General features: G+C 39.8%; 1 protein-coding gene across 12 annotated transcripts in view; it reads left to right on the forward strand.

The window, feature by feature from the left end:
* Positions 1 to 16,159, forward strand: part of LOC133837777 (cubilin) — a 62,591-nt gene that overhangs the window by 43,814 nt on the left and 2,618 nt on the right. For 3 of the 12 annotated variants that reach the window (XM_062268636.1, XM_062268635.1, XM_062268637.1), the window contains 13 exons: positions 8,375 to 8,485; positions 9,082 to 9,259; positions 9,365 to 9,391; positions 9,481 to 9,689; positions 10,463 to 10,676; positions 11,075 to 11,292; positions 11,778 to 11,904; positions 11,969 to 12,070; positions 12,127 to 12,555; positions 12,616 to 13,019; positions 13,084 to 13,253; positions 13,316 to 13,493; positions 15,819 to 15,998. In XM_062268636.1, the coding sequence (XP_062124620.1) occupies positions 8,375 to 8,485; positions 9,082 to 9,259; positions 9,365 to 9,391; positions 9,481 to 9,689; positions 10,463 to 10,676; positions 11,075 to 11,292; positions 11,778 to 11,904; positions 11,969 to 12,070; positions 12,127 to 12,555; positions 12,616 to 13,019; positions 13,084 to 13,253; positions 13,316 to 13,493; positions 15,819 to 15,998 (2,547 nt within the window). Of the gene's footprint in view, positions 1 to 4,212; positions 4,240 to 8,374; positions 8,486 to 9,081; positions 9,260 to 9,364; positions 9,392 to 9,480; positions 9,690 to 10,462; positions 10,677 to 11,074; positions 11,293 to 11,777; positions 11,905 to 11,968; positions 12,071 to 12,126; positions 12,556 to 12,615; positions 13,020 to 13,083; positions 13,254 to 13,315; positions 13,505 to 14,584; positions 15,012 to 15,818; positions 15,999 to 16,067; positions 16,111 to 16,159 lie in introns of those variants that run through there. The other 9 variants (XR_009893868.1, XR_009893867.1, XR_009893865.1 and 6 more) reach the window with 9 other exon arrangements.

Raw genomic sequence — 16,159 nt, forward strand, 5'->3', positions numbered from 1 at the left:
GTATTTCCGACTGAGAGCGTCAAGTAATCATAAAGTGATGGAAATTCAATTTACACAATATTAAATATGGCAAGTGGGCAGAGGTGACAGAGGAGGGTGAGAGTGAGAGAGGAGAGCAGCGAGAAATTTAGGTGGAGAAAACTCATAACAAACACACGGGCAAAACGGAGTGGAAGCTGCTTGCGTTGAGGCGGCAATTTGGCACTTTTTGTGTGACTTTCTGTGGAGGTGTGCAAGTGTGTGTGCGAGTGTGGTGTGAGTGTGGTTTATTATTATGCAGATTAGGGAAAGTCGTTGGATCCACCTTTACCTTTAACTTGCACATAAAAATCCACAAGCACACACACATACACAAACAAGTTGTAGCTTTGAGGTGCCCCCATAAGTATGCTAACATGTGAGCATATATGTAAATTGCGTTTCATTTTGAGTTTTTCAGTCAGTAGTCAGCTACCTTTTCAAGTACTATAGTTTGTGTATGTGTGTGTCTTACACACACATGCTTAGCTGTATTTATGGACAGTCAATGCGATTCGACCTCACGCCAAATGTCACGTTTTATGACTGCGACCGTTTGCATATCAACAATTTGTGCTGTGTGCTCTTAACACACTCGGCAATGCTCAATAACCATGTCCCTCTTCGCCTCCTCCGCTTTCCTGCTTTAGTGTTGGCATTATGCAAATGTAGCGCTTTTTCAATTTTCAATTTGTGTGACGTGGCAACAAAAATCATATTACAAATCTGTCGGCAATTAGCCAAACAGCGAGGCAGTCGCTAAACTAAGCATAGTTTTTGCTGTTGCGCTGTCAATCTGCTCCCCCCTCTCCCCACGCAAATGGCCAAAAAGCAATTAACTAAAGGAAATTACGCAATTAGAAGGCAGCAAATCGAAAACAAAAACATCCAGAGACAGCGACAGCGCAGAAAGATTCAAGCGTCAGTAACAAGTGAATGCTTTAGTTACTTTTTAACAAAGTAAATTTCAGCTCGAAATTTATGCACAATTTTTGCCTCATTTGCATTTGCATTTGAGATAGTGTCTAGAATTTTGCAGTCAGCGATGCGTAAACTGCAGATAGAAAATGTCCAAGAAATGCTTTTTGCCAATTTCGCGCTTATCAAATGGCAATTTTTACTTGTCGCTTGTCTAATCGACTGAAATTTAATGCACTTTTATCGAAAATATGAAATGTGACGCAAAACTCAAATAACTGAAAAAACATTGTTTCGCGCATTTTGGGCACACACATAAAAATGCTGGACATTAAAGAGAGTTTACTGTGTGTGTGCGACTTCTCAAAATGCCGCTGAGTCAACTGTCAATTAATCAATTCGTTGGCTGCTGCTGTTACTGTTTTGGTAAATGTTGTTGCTGCTGCTGCCTAGGCCATCAATTTAATGTGCGAACGTTACAGGAACAGCAATAGGAGTATCAGAGTTGAGGGGAATGAAAAAGAGGATGTTGGGGCAACCCAAATGGGCGGAGGATGAGCTGTGTAACCTGAAGCAACGAGAGCTTTGGGGCTGCTGTAACAAATGGTTGGGCTTTTAAAACTGAAACTGCGTTATGCCGCGAAAATAATACACAGATTTGTGGCACACAAGCAAACAAACAAATAACTTACACCCACACGCATACACACACACACACTGAAACACAGAAACACAACACATCCCCATCGCATATTTCATTTTTTTGGCATTTTGTTGTCTGTTGCCTATTTTTCGAGGTGCGTTGTGCATTTTAATGGCAGCGTGACAGCGTGGCACGATTTTATAGGCATTTATTGAGCATAAGTGCCTGGCAATTCATGTAGCAGCTGCTGCTGCGTGCTCTTCATTATGAAAGGACAATTTTAAATCTTTCAGATGGCATTTTAATAAGACCAACCGACCCCCTAGATAAGCTACTGCTGTTCTGTTCTGTTCTGATGTCACTAGTCAGAGTCAGAGTCAGTGTCAGCGAGAGTGTGTGTGTGTTGAAATAAAGATTTATAAACCCCTCAGCGTTGTTTTTCGGCACTGCCTCGGTGAGTTGTGGCTTTGCTGTGTGGGTTCAGCAAACCCATAAATCTTCTGCAGAATCTTGTTTAGTTTATTGAATTATCAAAGGAGGCGTACAGGAATGTGTTTTTGTGTTTGTGTTTGCGTTTGTGTTTGTTAGCGCGCGACATTGTCTGGGATATAAAACTAAAAGAAATATCCAAACACGTGCGCCAGCACTTATGTAAATAGATTCTTCCACTCCCCCCTGATGAGCCGGAGGGGGGCACGCCTTTATTTATAGTTTTATTTGTCTAACGAATTCCATGGCGTTGTGTTATCTACATCTCGCGCATTTGCCTCAGCTCAAAAACTACACCTACCCAAAGACGTGACTCTGACTGTGATTGGCGACAGTTAGAGTTGGAGTTGAGGAGATTGAGGAGATTGAGTTAACAGCAGCAGTTGCCAGGCACTTTCACTTAATTTTCATGACTCATTTGAATACATTTCTTTTGTGTTTGGCTTCGCATGCCTAAAATTCATTCGCAATTCGCTTTCAATTTAAATTAAATAATATGCTAATATGTATGCACAATCAACGAGAACGACAACGACGGCAAAGCCACAACAATTTTCAAATTCTTTTCACTTGAAATGTGAATTTGCGGGCAGAACTCAAACTTGAACCTAGAAGACAAACAAAATAATATGCAGTCAATCTGCACAGGTTGACAATACAAACAAACAAAAGACGACGGCCAGAAGCCAATGGAATATTTATTTTATATTATTTTGTACCACAAAACAAATATGAAACTATTTGTGGAAATTTCTCTGATGTATTTAAAGCTGCATATCAGAGTCTTGATTCTTTTAAATAAATGCGATCAAGTTTAGTTAAAGACAAGTCAAAACAAACTTAGCATTTAAATTGAGCACGTTGGTGTTTTTTTATCTCTCTAACTTCTTCTCTGCCTCTGACAAAACAAATATGAAACTATTTGTGGAAATTTCTCTGATGTATTTAAAGCTGCATATCAGAGTCTTGATTCTTTTAAATAAATGCGATCAAGTTTAGTTAAAGACAAGTCAAAACAAACTTAGCATTTAAATTGAGCACGTTGGTGTTTTTTTATCTCTCTAACTTCTTCTCTGCCTCTGATGCGTATACGCAATGTATTACGTATACGCCAAGTACTAACTTATGCTGCTCCAAACACGTTTTCATACATTTTTAATCTACTAAAGTGCGTTTACAGCGTTATTCATTGAATAATTAAGTAATTTCGAGTAGCTGTCTACTGCATAAGCTATTCAACTTCAACAGAGTCAATCTAATCGCTGACTTATTGATTGCATCATTTTTTGTGCAGTTCGAGCCATCATAATAAATGAAAACTTTAAGCTTTCACGCCTCACAAAAAGAGGACGCAAGGCGAAGCAATTTCAATGTCTAAAATCTTAACATTGACACGCTGGCTGCTGGTGCTGCTGCTGCTTGGTTGGCTGTCAGCTGCAATTGACTGCAGCGACAACAGGCCCAAGATGCCATAGAAAAAGGCCACTAGATCAGGGTTAGAAGCCGTGGCAAGCGGCGTCGTTGGGCTTTTGGGGTGGCCACTTGAGCAACACCCACAAAATGCTTGGAGAAAGAGAAACGCTATGTGCTCTTGGCATCAATCAATAATTGCCCATTGAGTGCAGCAGCTGGAAGAGCAGTCGCTGCTCTAACTGCAGCTAAGCCATGATTGATTAGCAGCATGCAACATGAGGTGCTTCAGCACACACGAAGGCGCACACAGCCAGAATGCATAATGGCGCCTATTGAGTTGCTGTCGCTGCTCTGTGGCTGTGGCTGTGGCTGTGGCTGCTGTTGTTGTCGTTGATGCTGTTGTTATTATTGCAGTTGTTGTCTGTGTTGTATTCTTTTTGATGTCAGGGCCACATGGGCCCAAGACGCTCAAGCTTCAGAGTCCTTTGTTCACGTTGCCGACAATGATGTATGCCTGTTCTGTGTGTGTGTTGCAAGTGTGTCTGCATTTAATTACACTCACATAATATATCTTTGAAATCGCTCTTCAGTGCACTCAATCGTTGTTGTCTTTGCGGTCTGCCCTTTAACAAACGTTGGCAGCAGCAGCCGCATCATCAACAGTTCCATCTCCGCCTGTATGCGAAACATTTAATTAACAATCTGCATATATATTTGCTCTCTCGTTGCAGGTACGTTCCAACAAGCCAGCCAAAAGCGTAAGTAACTTTTCAAACGAATTCGCAAACGAATCGCTTTTATTATTATTATTATTGCCCACTTATCGATCAAGTTTGCCTTGAATGCGCTCAAAAGTTGCATGGCAGCTTTCAAGAGCGCCTCAATGGCCTCTTTTGCTACAACTTATTTTAGAAATCAGATATGAAATTCGACAAATTCTGACGCAAAATTCGTTCCCAAAGTAGATGCATAAATATGCACAGCCAGCAAAATAAATTCAAATTTTCTGACCCTACACAAAGTTATTTGAGTGGCGTCGAGATACATTTAAATACACAAGAAAAAAAAAGAAGAAAACCGAAATCAGAATCAAAATCAAAATGAAAATGTAAATGGAAATACCTTTTGCGCAAGTCACTCGAGCGATGACTGGTCAAAGTTTGCGCCTTCTGTTTTGGCATACGCCTTACTTCGTCCCTTTCGCCTTCCTTTCCCCCCGTTTAGGTTGCCTGTCGAATGTCGACAGGTCTTAAAGACCGTCGAAGCGTTAGTTGGCACTGCGTGAGGAGAAAGTTAATTAGCATGTCAGTGGCTTAAGCCGAATTAAAGCACCGAGCAGCACAGCAATGATTTGTGATGTGTATACGCAGCGTATGCTGCCGATATTGAATATTTATAATCATCGATTACGTATACGTAATATATTGCACTACTTATCCTAATGCAAATCCAGCTGCAACATCGTTGGATAATTGCAATTAGCAACCTAAGTGCCAATTAATAGCGGGCACTTGAATGTAATTATCTAACTAATTGGCAATAAATCAAACTCAATCTACCTGCTCAACTACGACTACAACCAAAATATGCACTTAAAGTCTGCAATATAATATGCATAATTATGCCCAGCCCTCGAGATAAAGATAACTAAGTGAGTGACGACAACAACAAGAGGGATTTACTCAGGGGTAGCTATGGCAACCAGATTGTGTATTAGCCTCAGCCAAGGCCGAGGCTCAGCTTCGTCTTATCTCGCTGGCTAAAAATATATGTGTTTTGTGTATATTACCTTCGCCATCGTCGCAGCTTTTGCCTACGCTTAATCAAGGCGCGTTTTACCGTCACAATTTTATTTCGGCGGGGCTAAATAAACTATTAGGAAAACTCATTTTCATGAAAATCCACTTTAATTGCTCTTGCAACAAGAACAGCAACAGCAACAACAACAACAGCAATAACAAGCAGAAGGCTCGCTCGCAATCGTGGTTGCGGTCTCTGCCCTCTGTCTCTGTCTTTGTCTGAGTCTGGCTGTGCATCTGTTATTTGGCAAACGGCAATGGCAACAGCAACGGCTTTACTTGTAAATTTAACGCAAATTGTCTGTAACATGAGCTGTGCGAACTGAGGTGTTCTTGTTCTCAGACGGGGAGAGGAGGGCAGCTCGCTCTGCGGGTGGCTTTGTAAGTGCCAACAGCAGTGGCAGCCATTAAATTTTCAAGAACTCTCTACGAGTTCGAGTGTGCGTGTGTGTCTTGAAGGGAAGTTGCAGAGCACAGCTGGAGATTTGTGCGAGTGCCGACAAAAGTGTCAGAAGCAACTTGAATGTCAGTCAGACAGCTGACGCATCTAACAAACTATTGCAATTAAGATAGCACAATATCAGTCAGAGGAGACTTTTTTCCGCAACATCTTCAATTTTATAAGCAGCGCTTTTAATGGGCAACTTTTTATTGCTGGCAATAATTATTTGCGCGCAAAAGTATTGCAATGCCAGAGCTTAACATCAGCTATAAAACATTTCTATACACACACCTCTCTTCTCTCTTCTGTCTGTCGGTGTGTGTGTGTGTGTGTGTGTACTTATGGTTATTAGCGTAATGTTACGTGTCGCCTTGGGATGCCTGAGTCTTAGACTGAGTCTGAGTCTGAGTCTGAGCAGGAACGTCGTATCGACATTGTCATCATCATCATCGTGTTCGTCAAACTTCTTAGTCTCGTCGCATTTAGTCTGCACGCATCCTTGGAGTGTAATTTGCACACAGCACCAATGTTGCGGTTCCCTGCCCCTTCTCTGCTTACTAAGTGGTCGGTTACACCTGTTCGTGCTTGTGGCATATGTTATTCTGTCTGCCTGTGTGTGTGTGTGTGTGTTAACTTTGAATATATATTGCCACAGACAAGTTGTTTACACGGCAGTTTGCGCGGATTATTGCTGCCATTTTGTGGTTTTGGTTGTTGAATTGTTTTTAGTTGCACAATATGCAATTAAATGCTGCATTTTTATGCACACTTTCGCAAAACAATATCAAACAAAACGGCTGCTGTAAATTAACATAATGCTTGGCGTGACAAAACGACAGCGCGAAAAAGACAACAGACAGCAGCAACAACAACAACAGCAACAGCAACAGCAGCAGCAACAACAACAATTGCGAGTGCTCAACAAAAATATTTATGCCAATGCAAATGGCGTCTGCATAAAATTTATTGACACTTTGGCGACGCGCTTTGCTGTGCACACAGCATTGTCATTGTCATGGTTAGGTGTCTAGTGGGCTTCTCTTTTTCCCTTTTTTCCTTTTTTTTGTGTCACACGGATTGTGGATTGGGATTTTCAGGGGAGTGGGAGGCTTTTGGCATTGTGCAGGTCTCGCATCCGTTTGCGTTGCGGTTGACATTGCTACGCCCATGGCCACGCCCCAACAGGCATGTTTATCGCACCAAGGTATATATATAGAAAGAGAGGGAGAGAGAGCAAGCCTTACACGTTGCGTGCTTTGCATCCTTCCTCCCTCTATCTCTCTCGATTTGATTCCGTTCTCATTTTAATGAGCAAACTTTCGGTCTGCTGTGCACGTCATTTATTTGCAGTTTTAGGAGCAATCGGCACGCATTCGCATTGGGTGACAACAAATGCAGAAATTGAAATTAATTCATTTTAGATGCACAGATAATTAAATGCTGCTCTCTACTATTACAAAATAGTTAAAGCTAAAAAAGTGTAGCATACTTATGTGGGCAAACAGTAAACGCGCTTTAAAGCCAAACAAATTTCGATGGGATTCCACGTTGCCAGACATAACTTTTCAACCACAGCAACAGCAACAGCAGCAGCTGCTGCCATCCACACACACACACACACACACGCAGACCTCAGAAAGCGTAACCGAAACTAAAACGCGGCAGCGCTCAGCTCATTTATTATGTGTTCAAAATTGAATTTAATTAGAAGCCACAACCGCATTTGCGGACGGCCTTTGAACTTAAATGCTTGGCTGCAACAAAAGTGCCAATGAATAGCAACAACATAATCAGAATGCCAGGCTTAAGTTGTGACTGCGACTGTGCCGTTGCCGTTGCCGTGTGCGTTCGCTCATCAAAACGTGTATCAAAAGATGCTTACCGAGAGCTTTGAGCGAAACGAGACGAGCATCAGAATCGAGAGTATGCTGCTGGCATGCTAAAGCCGATTAGTTGCACTCGAAAGTTAAAAGGAAGCTGAAGCAAGTTTTAACTGCAATCAAACCTTGAAAATTCACAATGTATACGATAGTCTGTATGTGTGTGTGTGTGTGTGTGTGTTTGTTGAGCTATGCGTGTTTGCCAAAGTGAAACTCAGTGAACGGAAAGCTGTTCACAATTTCCGCGCTTATAAGCACACAACGTTGCGCATACGCCACCAACGCCACCATTTTGCCACAATAATCAATGCAATTCCTTTGAGTGGGTGTGAGTATGTATATATCGCATATACATATATTTATTTGTGTGTTTACTTTTTTTTGGGGGGGGGGGGTGCAGCTTAATAACAGCGATTTCCTCTTTAACATAGTTGCTAACATTTCATTATGGAAAATACGTGTTTTCTTCTTCTCTCACTTCCATCTCGGTTAATGTTCGCTGCAGAGACAGACAGACATTTCTAGAGCACCTGTCATAAACATTGAAGCGTTTTTCCATGTTTAACGTCAACTTTAATTTATATACACACACACACACACACAGAGAGGCACACACACATATGCATATTTATAGAGCAACATTGAAATGTCATGTAAAATTCAAATCCAAAATCATTAACAACATGTATTTGTCTTTCGTCTATACCCCCGAAAACTACCAACAAAATAATCACTTCCATCAACCTTACTTCACTCAAAAAACTCCCTCCAGTGGCAGCCACGGGGCATTTGAAGTCGCCTGGCGTTGAGAGCGATGGCGAGCCTTGGATGCAGCCGGTTGTGGCATATTTGGAGGCGCCGGTGCGGCCCACAAAATCGCCAAGTAGGTTTGCCGCCTACAATACTCAATCAAAAACCAAAAAAATATATTTCACTCTCTCAATCTTGTGTCTGTCTCGAAACTCTCTCGATGTGTTCGTTCGTTCATATTTTTTTTGTGTCCCGCAGCCCGTAGTTAAAAACGTTACCAAATAAATTTAAATGTCTAACCGTAGTTGAAAGTTGACTTAGTTGAAAATGAAAACAAAAAACTGCTTTCTAGTTATACACACCCACACACACACATGCATTCGCAAAGAAACACACATAGATACACAGAGACATGTTCACTCACACACATACACACACGAGCACCAAACCCAAAAAGTAACAAATAGCAACAGCAAATGGCTGCAAATGCAAACAGTTAAACTCTTGTTTTACTGCTACCGTTCTGTGTATATGTTTGTATTGTTGTGTGTGTCTATATATATATATATACATATATATCTAACCAAAGAAACGACTTGTAACAAACTCGACTTATCAATGCCAAAACCACACGCACACTCCCACACAAACTTTATGCCTTTGTGTGTGTGGCAACTTCTCTTCCCTCTCTCTCTTTTTCTCTTTTGTCTGTTACTTGCTGCCGCACAGAATGTGATCAGACGTTTGTGTCGCGCATTGGCGGGCCACAGAACGGCAGCTTCACGGCGCCGCTGCTGCACAACCATCGCAATCATTCGCGCCAATGCCTCTACACATTCCTAGCAGGACCTGGACAGCGCGTCGAAGTAGTTTTTAAATCCTTTAATTTAAGAGGAAGTCCGCCAGAGTGAGTACAAATTCACAATACGCACAAAAGCCAACCACACTTTACAAAAGCAATTAAATTCATTTAATTTCCAATTACGTTGTTTTTTTTTGCAATTTGCAACAGCGGTTCGGCCGTCGGTGAATTACCAAGGTAAATAACATTTGCAATTAATAATTACAATTAACAAAAGAAGCAATACAAAATCTGAATTGTCCACTCTCTCCACTCCCACTCAACAGCTGTGTTCATGAGTACATGGATATCTACTCGGAGGTGCAATCGTCCGAACCAGCGGAGCTGATCAATTCCCCATTCGGCGGTCGCTATTGTGGCGCCATTCCGCCGCGTCGTCGCATTTCCATGTACCGCGCCGTTGCAATTTCATTTTTTAGCAACAAAAATGTGTCGACCGATCTGTTCGAGGGCACGTTTAGGTTTATAAATGCATGTAAGACAAGTTCTCCCCATTTTCATATACCCGCTACTCATAGGGTAGAGGGATATTATAACTTTATGACTACAGGAAATTTAAGTAATAGGTGACATCTTCGACTCCGTTAAGTATATGGTATATAAGTGCTGAACGACGAGACGATGTAGCCATGTTTTCCTGTCTGTCCGCATAAACGTCTCAATCTCAAAGATTGTAATAGATAGATCTATAACTTCTTTTTAAAATCTTAGAAATTACTCAACAAATTATTTAATATGACAAAAACAGGATGGAGATACATACGAAGTATAACAGTTGGTATATTTTAGTATTGTTTCGAAATAGTAATTTCATATATTTTTTCTATGGTATAATTTGAATACATATGAAGTATAATTCAGCAATTTTTGATATATTAATTTTGTTTAGTTCAGTATATTTTTTCGGAATGTTAATTTTGTATTTTTATTTTATTTTATTCTATGGTATAATTTGAATACATATGTAGTATATATTTCAATATTTTGTGGTAAAGTAATGCTGTTTACTTCGGTATATTTTTATCGGAATATTAATTTTGTATATTTTATTCTATGGTATAATTTTCGGTATATTAATTTGGATTAGTTGAGTATAAATTTAGTATATTTCAATGATAATGCAACATATTACCATTACTTTTCTCTATTGAAATTGTGTAGCGGGTATTTCATAGTCGAACCCATTCGACTGTAGCTTTCTTTCTTGAATTTACAATATGATAATAACTTGCTGGTTGATTTTTGCAGCGGAATATGAAATTGGCATACCCATTGCTGGGTCGCCATGTTCCTACACGATAACGCCTAGCATGAGTATCAATAAAACTGGCGCACTCATATCGCCAACCTATCCAGGTGCCTATCCGAAGGATATGTCATGCACATATCAATTTCTTGGTGAATCGAATCAAAGAGTTAGATTAGAGTTTCGTGATTTTGATCTGTTTTTTGGTGGACCACAGTGAGTACCCCTAATGCTGCGCAATTCCACACAACTTACACCCACACATACACACACACACATTTACACACTCCCACACACAACAAGTCAAAATCAGAGCAAATTGTGTAAGCAAATTGCTTTGAGCATGCAGCTGCTATACAAACTACAACACCCACACACACACACAGACGAACACAAAGTAAAACAATCATAAATTTCAACTATCCGCAACAAACAATTGTTCATTTAAATTCTATGTACAAATTCTATTCTCTACGCTTTATTCCAATTTGTCTATCTATATCTGCCAACTAACTATTCGACTCCAACTACAACAAATTTATCTATCTATCAACAAATAACAACCACAAAAACAACCAAATACAACAACAACTACAACTACAACCAACAATCAGCTGCCCATTTGACTATGTGAAAGTGTACGATGGTCCAGACAATTCGTCAGCATTAATCGGTACATATTGCGGACAGCAAAGAAACTTAGTATTGTATTCGAGCGAATCGAGCCTTTTTGTTCATTTTTATACCTTACCGCGCACCGCAAATACGCAAAATCGTGGCTTTAAAGGAATTTATGAATTTAGCGAAAGTTTTGTTAAATTAGATTTTATACGTAAGTATTAACATTTTCATCAATTTTACAATTATCTACTTGCTTTCAGTTTTAACGGCGGCCATTTTGTGGCAAAGGAGGTCAAACATTTTAAATGCCGCAACTTTGTCACAAAATGGCCGCAATACACACACACGCACACACACATATATATTTATACACACACACATTTAAGGGTTCCATTGTATGTGTCTGTTGCATTTCCGTTGCCACATTATCTACTATTTGTGGCTTTTTGTTAATTTTTGTCGCATTTCCCGTTCTTTTAATTGGATCTAATTGACAAATCACTAATTGAAACTATCAACAACTCGCTGCTCTTTCTTTCTCTTCCCCTTTCGCTCTTTCTAATCTATAACTAATCTCTATAAAATTCCTCGAAATTCTAACTGATGAAATCTGCTACAAAACTCTGCTCTGCTAAAAAAAAAACTTCTTCACTCGTAAATGCAACAATAAATACCAAAAAAAACATGATCCATCAGGTGAAAATGATGGCATTCACATACGTGGCTCAGAATGTGATCAAAAGATTTTATCGAAGAAGGAATCCACTGGCTTTGTGCTCTCACCTAACTATCCCTATCCATATATACCAAAAACTGTGTGTAGGTAAGTAACTCAACTTGTTCTTTCGATTTTAAAGATGCGGATTACTAAAGACTTATCTTCGCAGATATTTCATCTATGGCATGCAGGATGCACAGCATCTGGAGCGTGTACGGCTCGAGTTTAATTCTTTCAACATACCCAAGATGGAGCACAAAGACAAGAGCGAGTGAGTGCTAAGAAATTGTTGATTAAACATTGATTATTAATTAAACTCTTTCGTAGATCCAACTGTACTGATGGCTATCTGAAAATCTATCTAAAGGGACAGGAGACTGCCGATGCGTATGACAAATTTGATTACGAGCTGTGCGGCAATGAGACGCAACGTGTGATCAGCGATGGTCCACGCTTGGCGATGGTGTTCAGTTCGGGTGAGCTGCAGGGGCGTGGCTTCAAGGGCAAATACACATTCGAGACGGAGTATAAAATACCCGGCACTGCGGCACCGGATGGCACCTGCAGCTTCACTTATGTGAGCAGCTCGAAGAAACGCGGCGAGCTAAACAGTCCACGCTATCCCTCCAACTATCCGTCGGACACGAACTGTTCCTATCTGTTCTTGGCCGAGCACAACGAACAGGTGACCATTGTTTTCGATCACTTCAAGATCAAGGCGGACAACAATGCGAATGCCACAGCCGGTGCTTATGGGTAAAGTTCGAAGAATCCTTAAAATAAATATATATTAAAATTATTTAAATTCTACAACAGTTCCGGCGCCTGCTTTGAGGATTGGCTGGAAATGTATGTGGTGTATCGGGACAACAATGATCGCCTGCTCGGCCGCTATTGTGGTTTGACAGCACCCGGACCCGTTGAGAGCCCCCGGGGTGCGGTTGGTCTGCGCATCACGTTGCACACGGATCAGGAGAGCGTGGCAAGCGGCTTCAAGGCGCGCTATTTCTTCGAGTCGGCCAAATCCGATGCCGGCGACTGCGGCGGCAATTTCAGCAACGAGGACTCGGGCATTATCACTTCGCCTAATTATCCCGCAGGCTATAAAGCACCTGGACGCGGCATGGCCTCCAATGCCTGCAACTGGGTGATGACTGCACGCGCCGGCTACAAGCTGTCGATTAACTTTGAGCAGTTTGCACTCGAGGGCGATCCAGCAGGTGAGTTTTAAGGCAATTTGCAATTGCTTTGAATTGCATTTTAATCTTCAATTCGCTTTGCTAGGTCGAGGCTGTCCGGCGGCTGTGCTACGCCTGTGGGTGAATGTGGATTCAGATCAGCCGCCAGTGGAGCTGTGCGGCGAGAAGCCCCCCGTCGAGCAGTGGCATTATATATCCACAGGCCAAACGGCACGCATCAGTTTCACCACCAGCGACAAGACCGTTGGAGCACAGGTGAGTGCACTTGAAAATGATTATAGTTCTTATTCAGATTCTAATATAAATATGGTGCTTAGGGCTTCCGCATTGTATGGACTGAAATACAGGATTCGGGGCCGGGTCCACCATCCATTGGGCTGCTCTGCGAGTCCACGTATCACTTTCAGTGCGCGGCAGGATATTGCATATCGGACAAGCTGCGCTGCGATGGCGTCAAGAACTGTGGGCCCGGCGATGATAGTGACGAATTGCATTGTGAGTCGTGAGTGAGTCGAACGGTTCAGTTCAATTTTTATTTCGATCTATACTTCTTATTATTACTTACTTATTTATGTACCTTACTTACCTTTTTATATTTATATTCGTTTTACCATTGATTTCTTTTTGGGTTTTTTCAGTGCGTCTCCACTGAGTGTCCAATGAGTTTTCTTTGTTACTTTTCTCTCTCTATTTCTCTCGCTCTTTTGACATCATTTTCATTTCGATTTTAAGCTGGATTGCATATCGATTCTATCAATGTCTATGCAATCTTAATCAATCATATAATTTAATTACGCTTTTCATTTGTTTTATAAACAACCACGATAACTTGAACCCGACGAAACACTTGCTAAATATAAAAATATATCAATTAAATGTGCCAACTAACCATATTAACTAATACTTATACTAATACTAATACCTAAAATAACAATTAAATCAACTCTCAACTCAACTCAAAGCACCAAAATTAAATCAGCTCTCTCTCTATATATATTATATATATTCTCTCTGTTGTCAACGTTTTGTTTGTGGTTTTTGGTTCATTTTCATAGCCAGAATTTTGTTAATACTCTTTAGATAAGATCTTTAACCTGCGCTCACCCATTCAGTCAACCCGAAGCTATGCATAACTCTTGTTATATTATTATTGTTATTACTTATAAGTATACTCTATGTATTATATAACTACTACCTACACGTTATGTTGTTCCTAGTCGCAGTATCGAATGGCATCTCGTACAATTCCAGACTACTACAACAAAATAAAAAGATAAACTAAAGCGATCTCTATCTCAGAAATACAACTCGAACTTATCAACAGCCACAGCCCACACCACAACAACAACAACAATATCTCTCTTTCTCACTTGTCTTATTCTTCTTCTATTTCTCTCTCTCTCTTCTCCTCTCTCTCTTTCTCTGTATATTTCTCACTGTGTTCTCTGTTCTTTGTATTTCTTTTGTACATTCTCGATGTGATTTTCCACTAAAAAAAAAATAAACTATAAACAACTTAACAACCTCCTTAAATCATTGAAATAAAATATGTTAAAATCTGTGACAAATCCGTGACAATGACACAGGTGATGCAAACGTAACGCATTTGCCCACATTTCTGCAAATATTTGTTTTAGCAATAATGTCATTAGTCTTGAATACGTACAATTAAAAACAAATCAAAACAAATACAAACATAATGAGAAACGAAATTAATCAAAACGTTAAGAATACAAAATTACAAATTGGATTGCTAAATCATAAGGAATTGCCACGAGAATCAAAAGTGATGAAAACTATTAACAATAAAGCGATAAGAAGAAACACATACAAGAATAAGATAAAAAGAAAATGAAAATGAAAACTAAAACAAAGAAGAAAACATGCTCACAGCAAAAACGATTTTTAATCATTTTTCTAACCATAACAAAAAAAAAACTTACACGCCAAGTAAAATGCTAATCTATTAAGAATAAGAAATACATAATAAATACTTTTGGTCACATCTAACACGTGAGTCCTGCATAAACTTGTCTCAAAATCGCTGCACACTTCCACGTCCACGCCCACGCCACGCCCACAACCAAAGCCATAGCCACGCCCACAGACCACAATCATGACATGCACAGCACCACTCTCAACCAACAAATAGACCTCAACCTTCACAATTTTAAACTAAGCATCGTTCAGAAACAAATATTGTCGAAGCTAGTGTCCCTAAGTGTAATTAATTATCCTTCAGTTGCAAATATATTTTAATTATTTAGAGCATTCGTAGCAATCATTTGAAGGCATGTCGATCTAATAGTTATTGATTATACTATTTGTTTAATTTCTTTTTATTTCTGGCTTCTTTCTGTTTTGCACCCCCCAAAACTGTTTTTCCGCCAAACTGAGCTGCATTCTGAACTTAACTTTTTTTAAACAACAACTCTTAATGTGATAAATAAAAAACTTTTAAAGCTGTATACCAAACCACTGCAACAACAAAACAGAACAGCAACAAGAACACAAGTCTCTAAAAGAAATATTCCGAACTCCATCCAAAATTTTAACATTAAGAAAATCCCAAAAACTTAAACTTGGATTTCGGAATACTTCTCAACTACATTAAACTCTCAGTTAGTGATTCATTTACACCACGTAACATTTATCAGAGCAGCGCATTTATTTAGCAGCCTATATGATCTCGATACCTATTCGCATTATTTATATATATATATAGCAATGCATTAACATCTACTATCGTGTATTATTCAATATATATAAACATATCTCTATTGTTCTTTGGCTTATTTGTGTCTTAATTCCTGCTAATAGGTATCACGGAAGCGGCAGAGGAGGATCACGACGTCCTAATTATAATAACACTAGTCGTCGTCTTGTCCCTAATCTGTCTCCTATGCACACTCTGTCACTCCAGAAGAAAACGTAGAAATCATGTCCGTCAATTGGGTTTACATCGGAATGCGCATTACGATTCGCAGACGAGTGCTACAGGTAAGCGAGGGGGAGGAACAATAATTGTGGCTGATTATCTCTTTTGAGTTACATTATTTTATTTCTTAGGTTTTCTTTAAGTTGATTTTTTGTGCCTTTGTTTTTTGTTGAGGTAATTTTGGTTTTATATTATAATGGATTTTGAATAACTTTATCACTTT

Source organism: Drosophila sulfurigaster, chromosome 2R (genome assembly GCF_023558435.1).
Source record: "Drosophila sulfurigaster albostrigata strain 15112-1811.04 chromosome 2R, ASM2355843v2, whole genome shotgun sequence".
NCBI lineage: Eukaryota > Metazoa > Arthropoda > Insecta > Diptera > Drosophilidae > Drosophila > Drosophila sulfurigaster.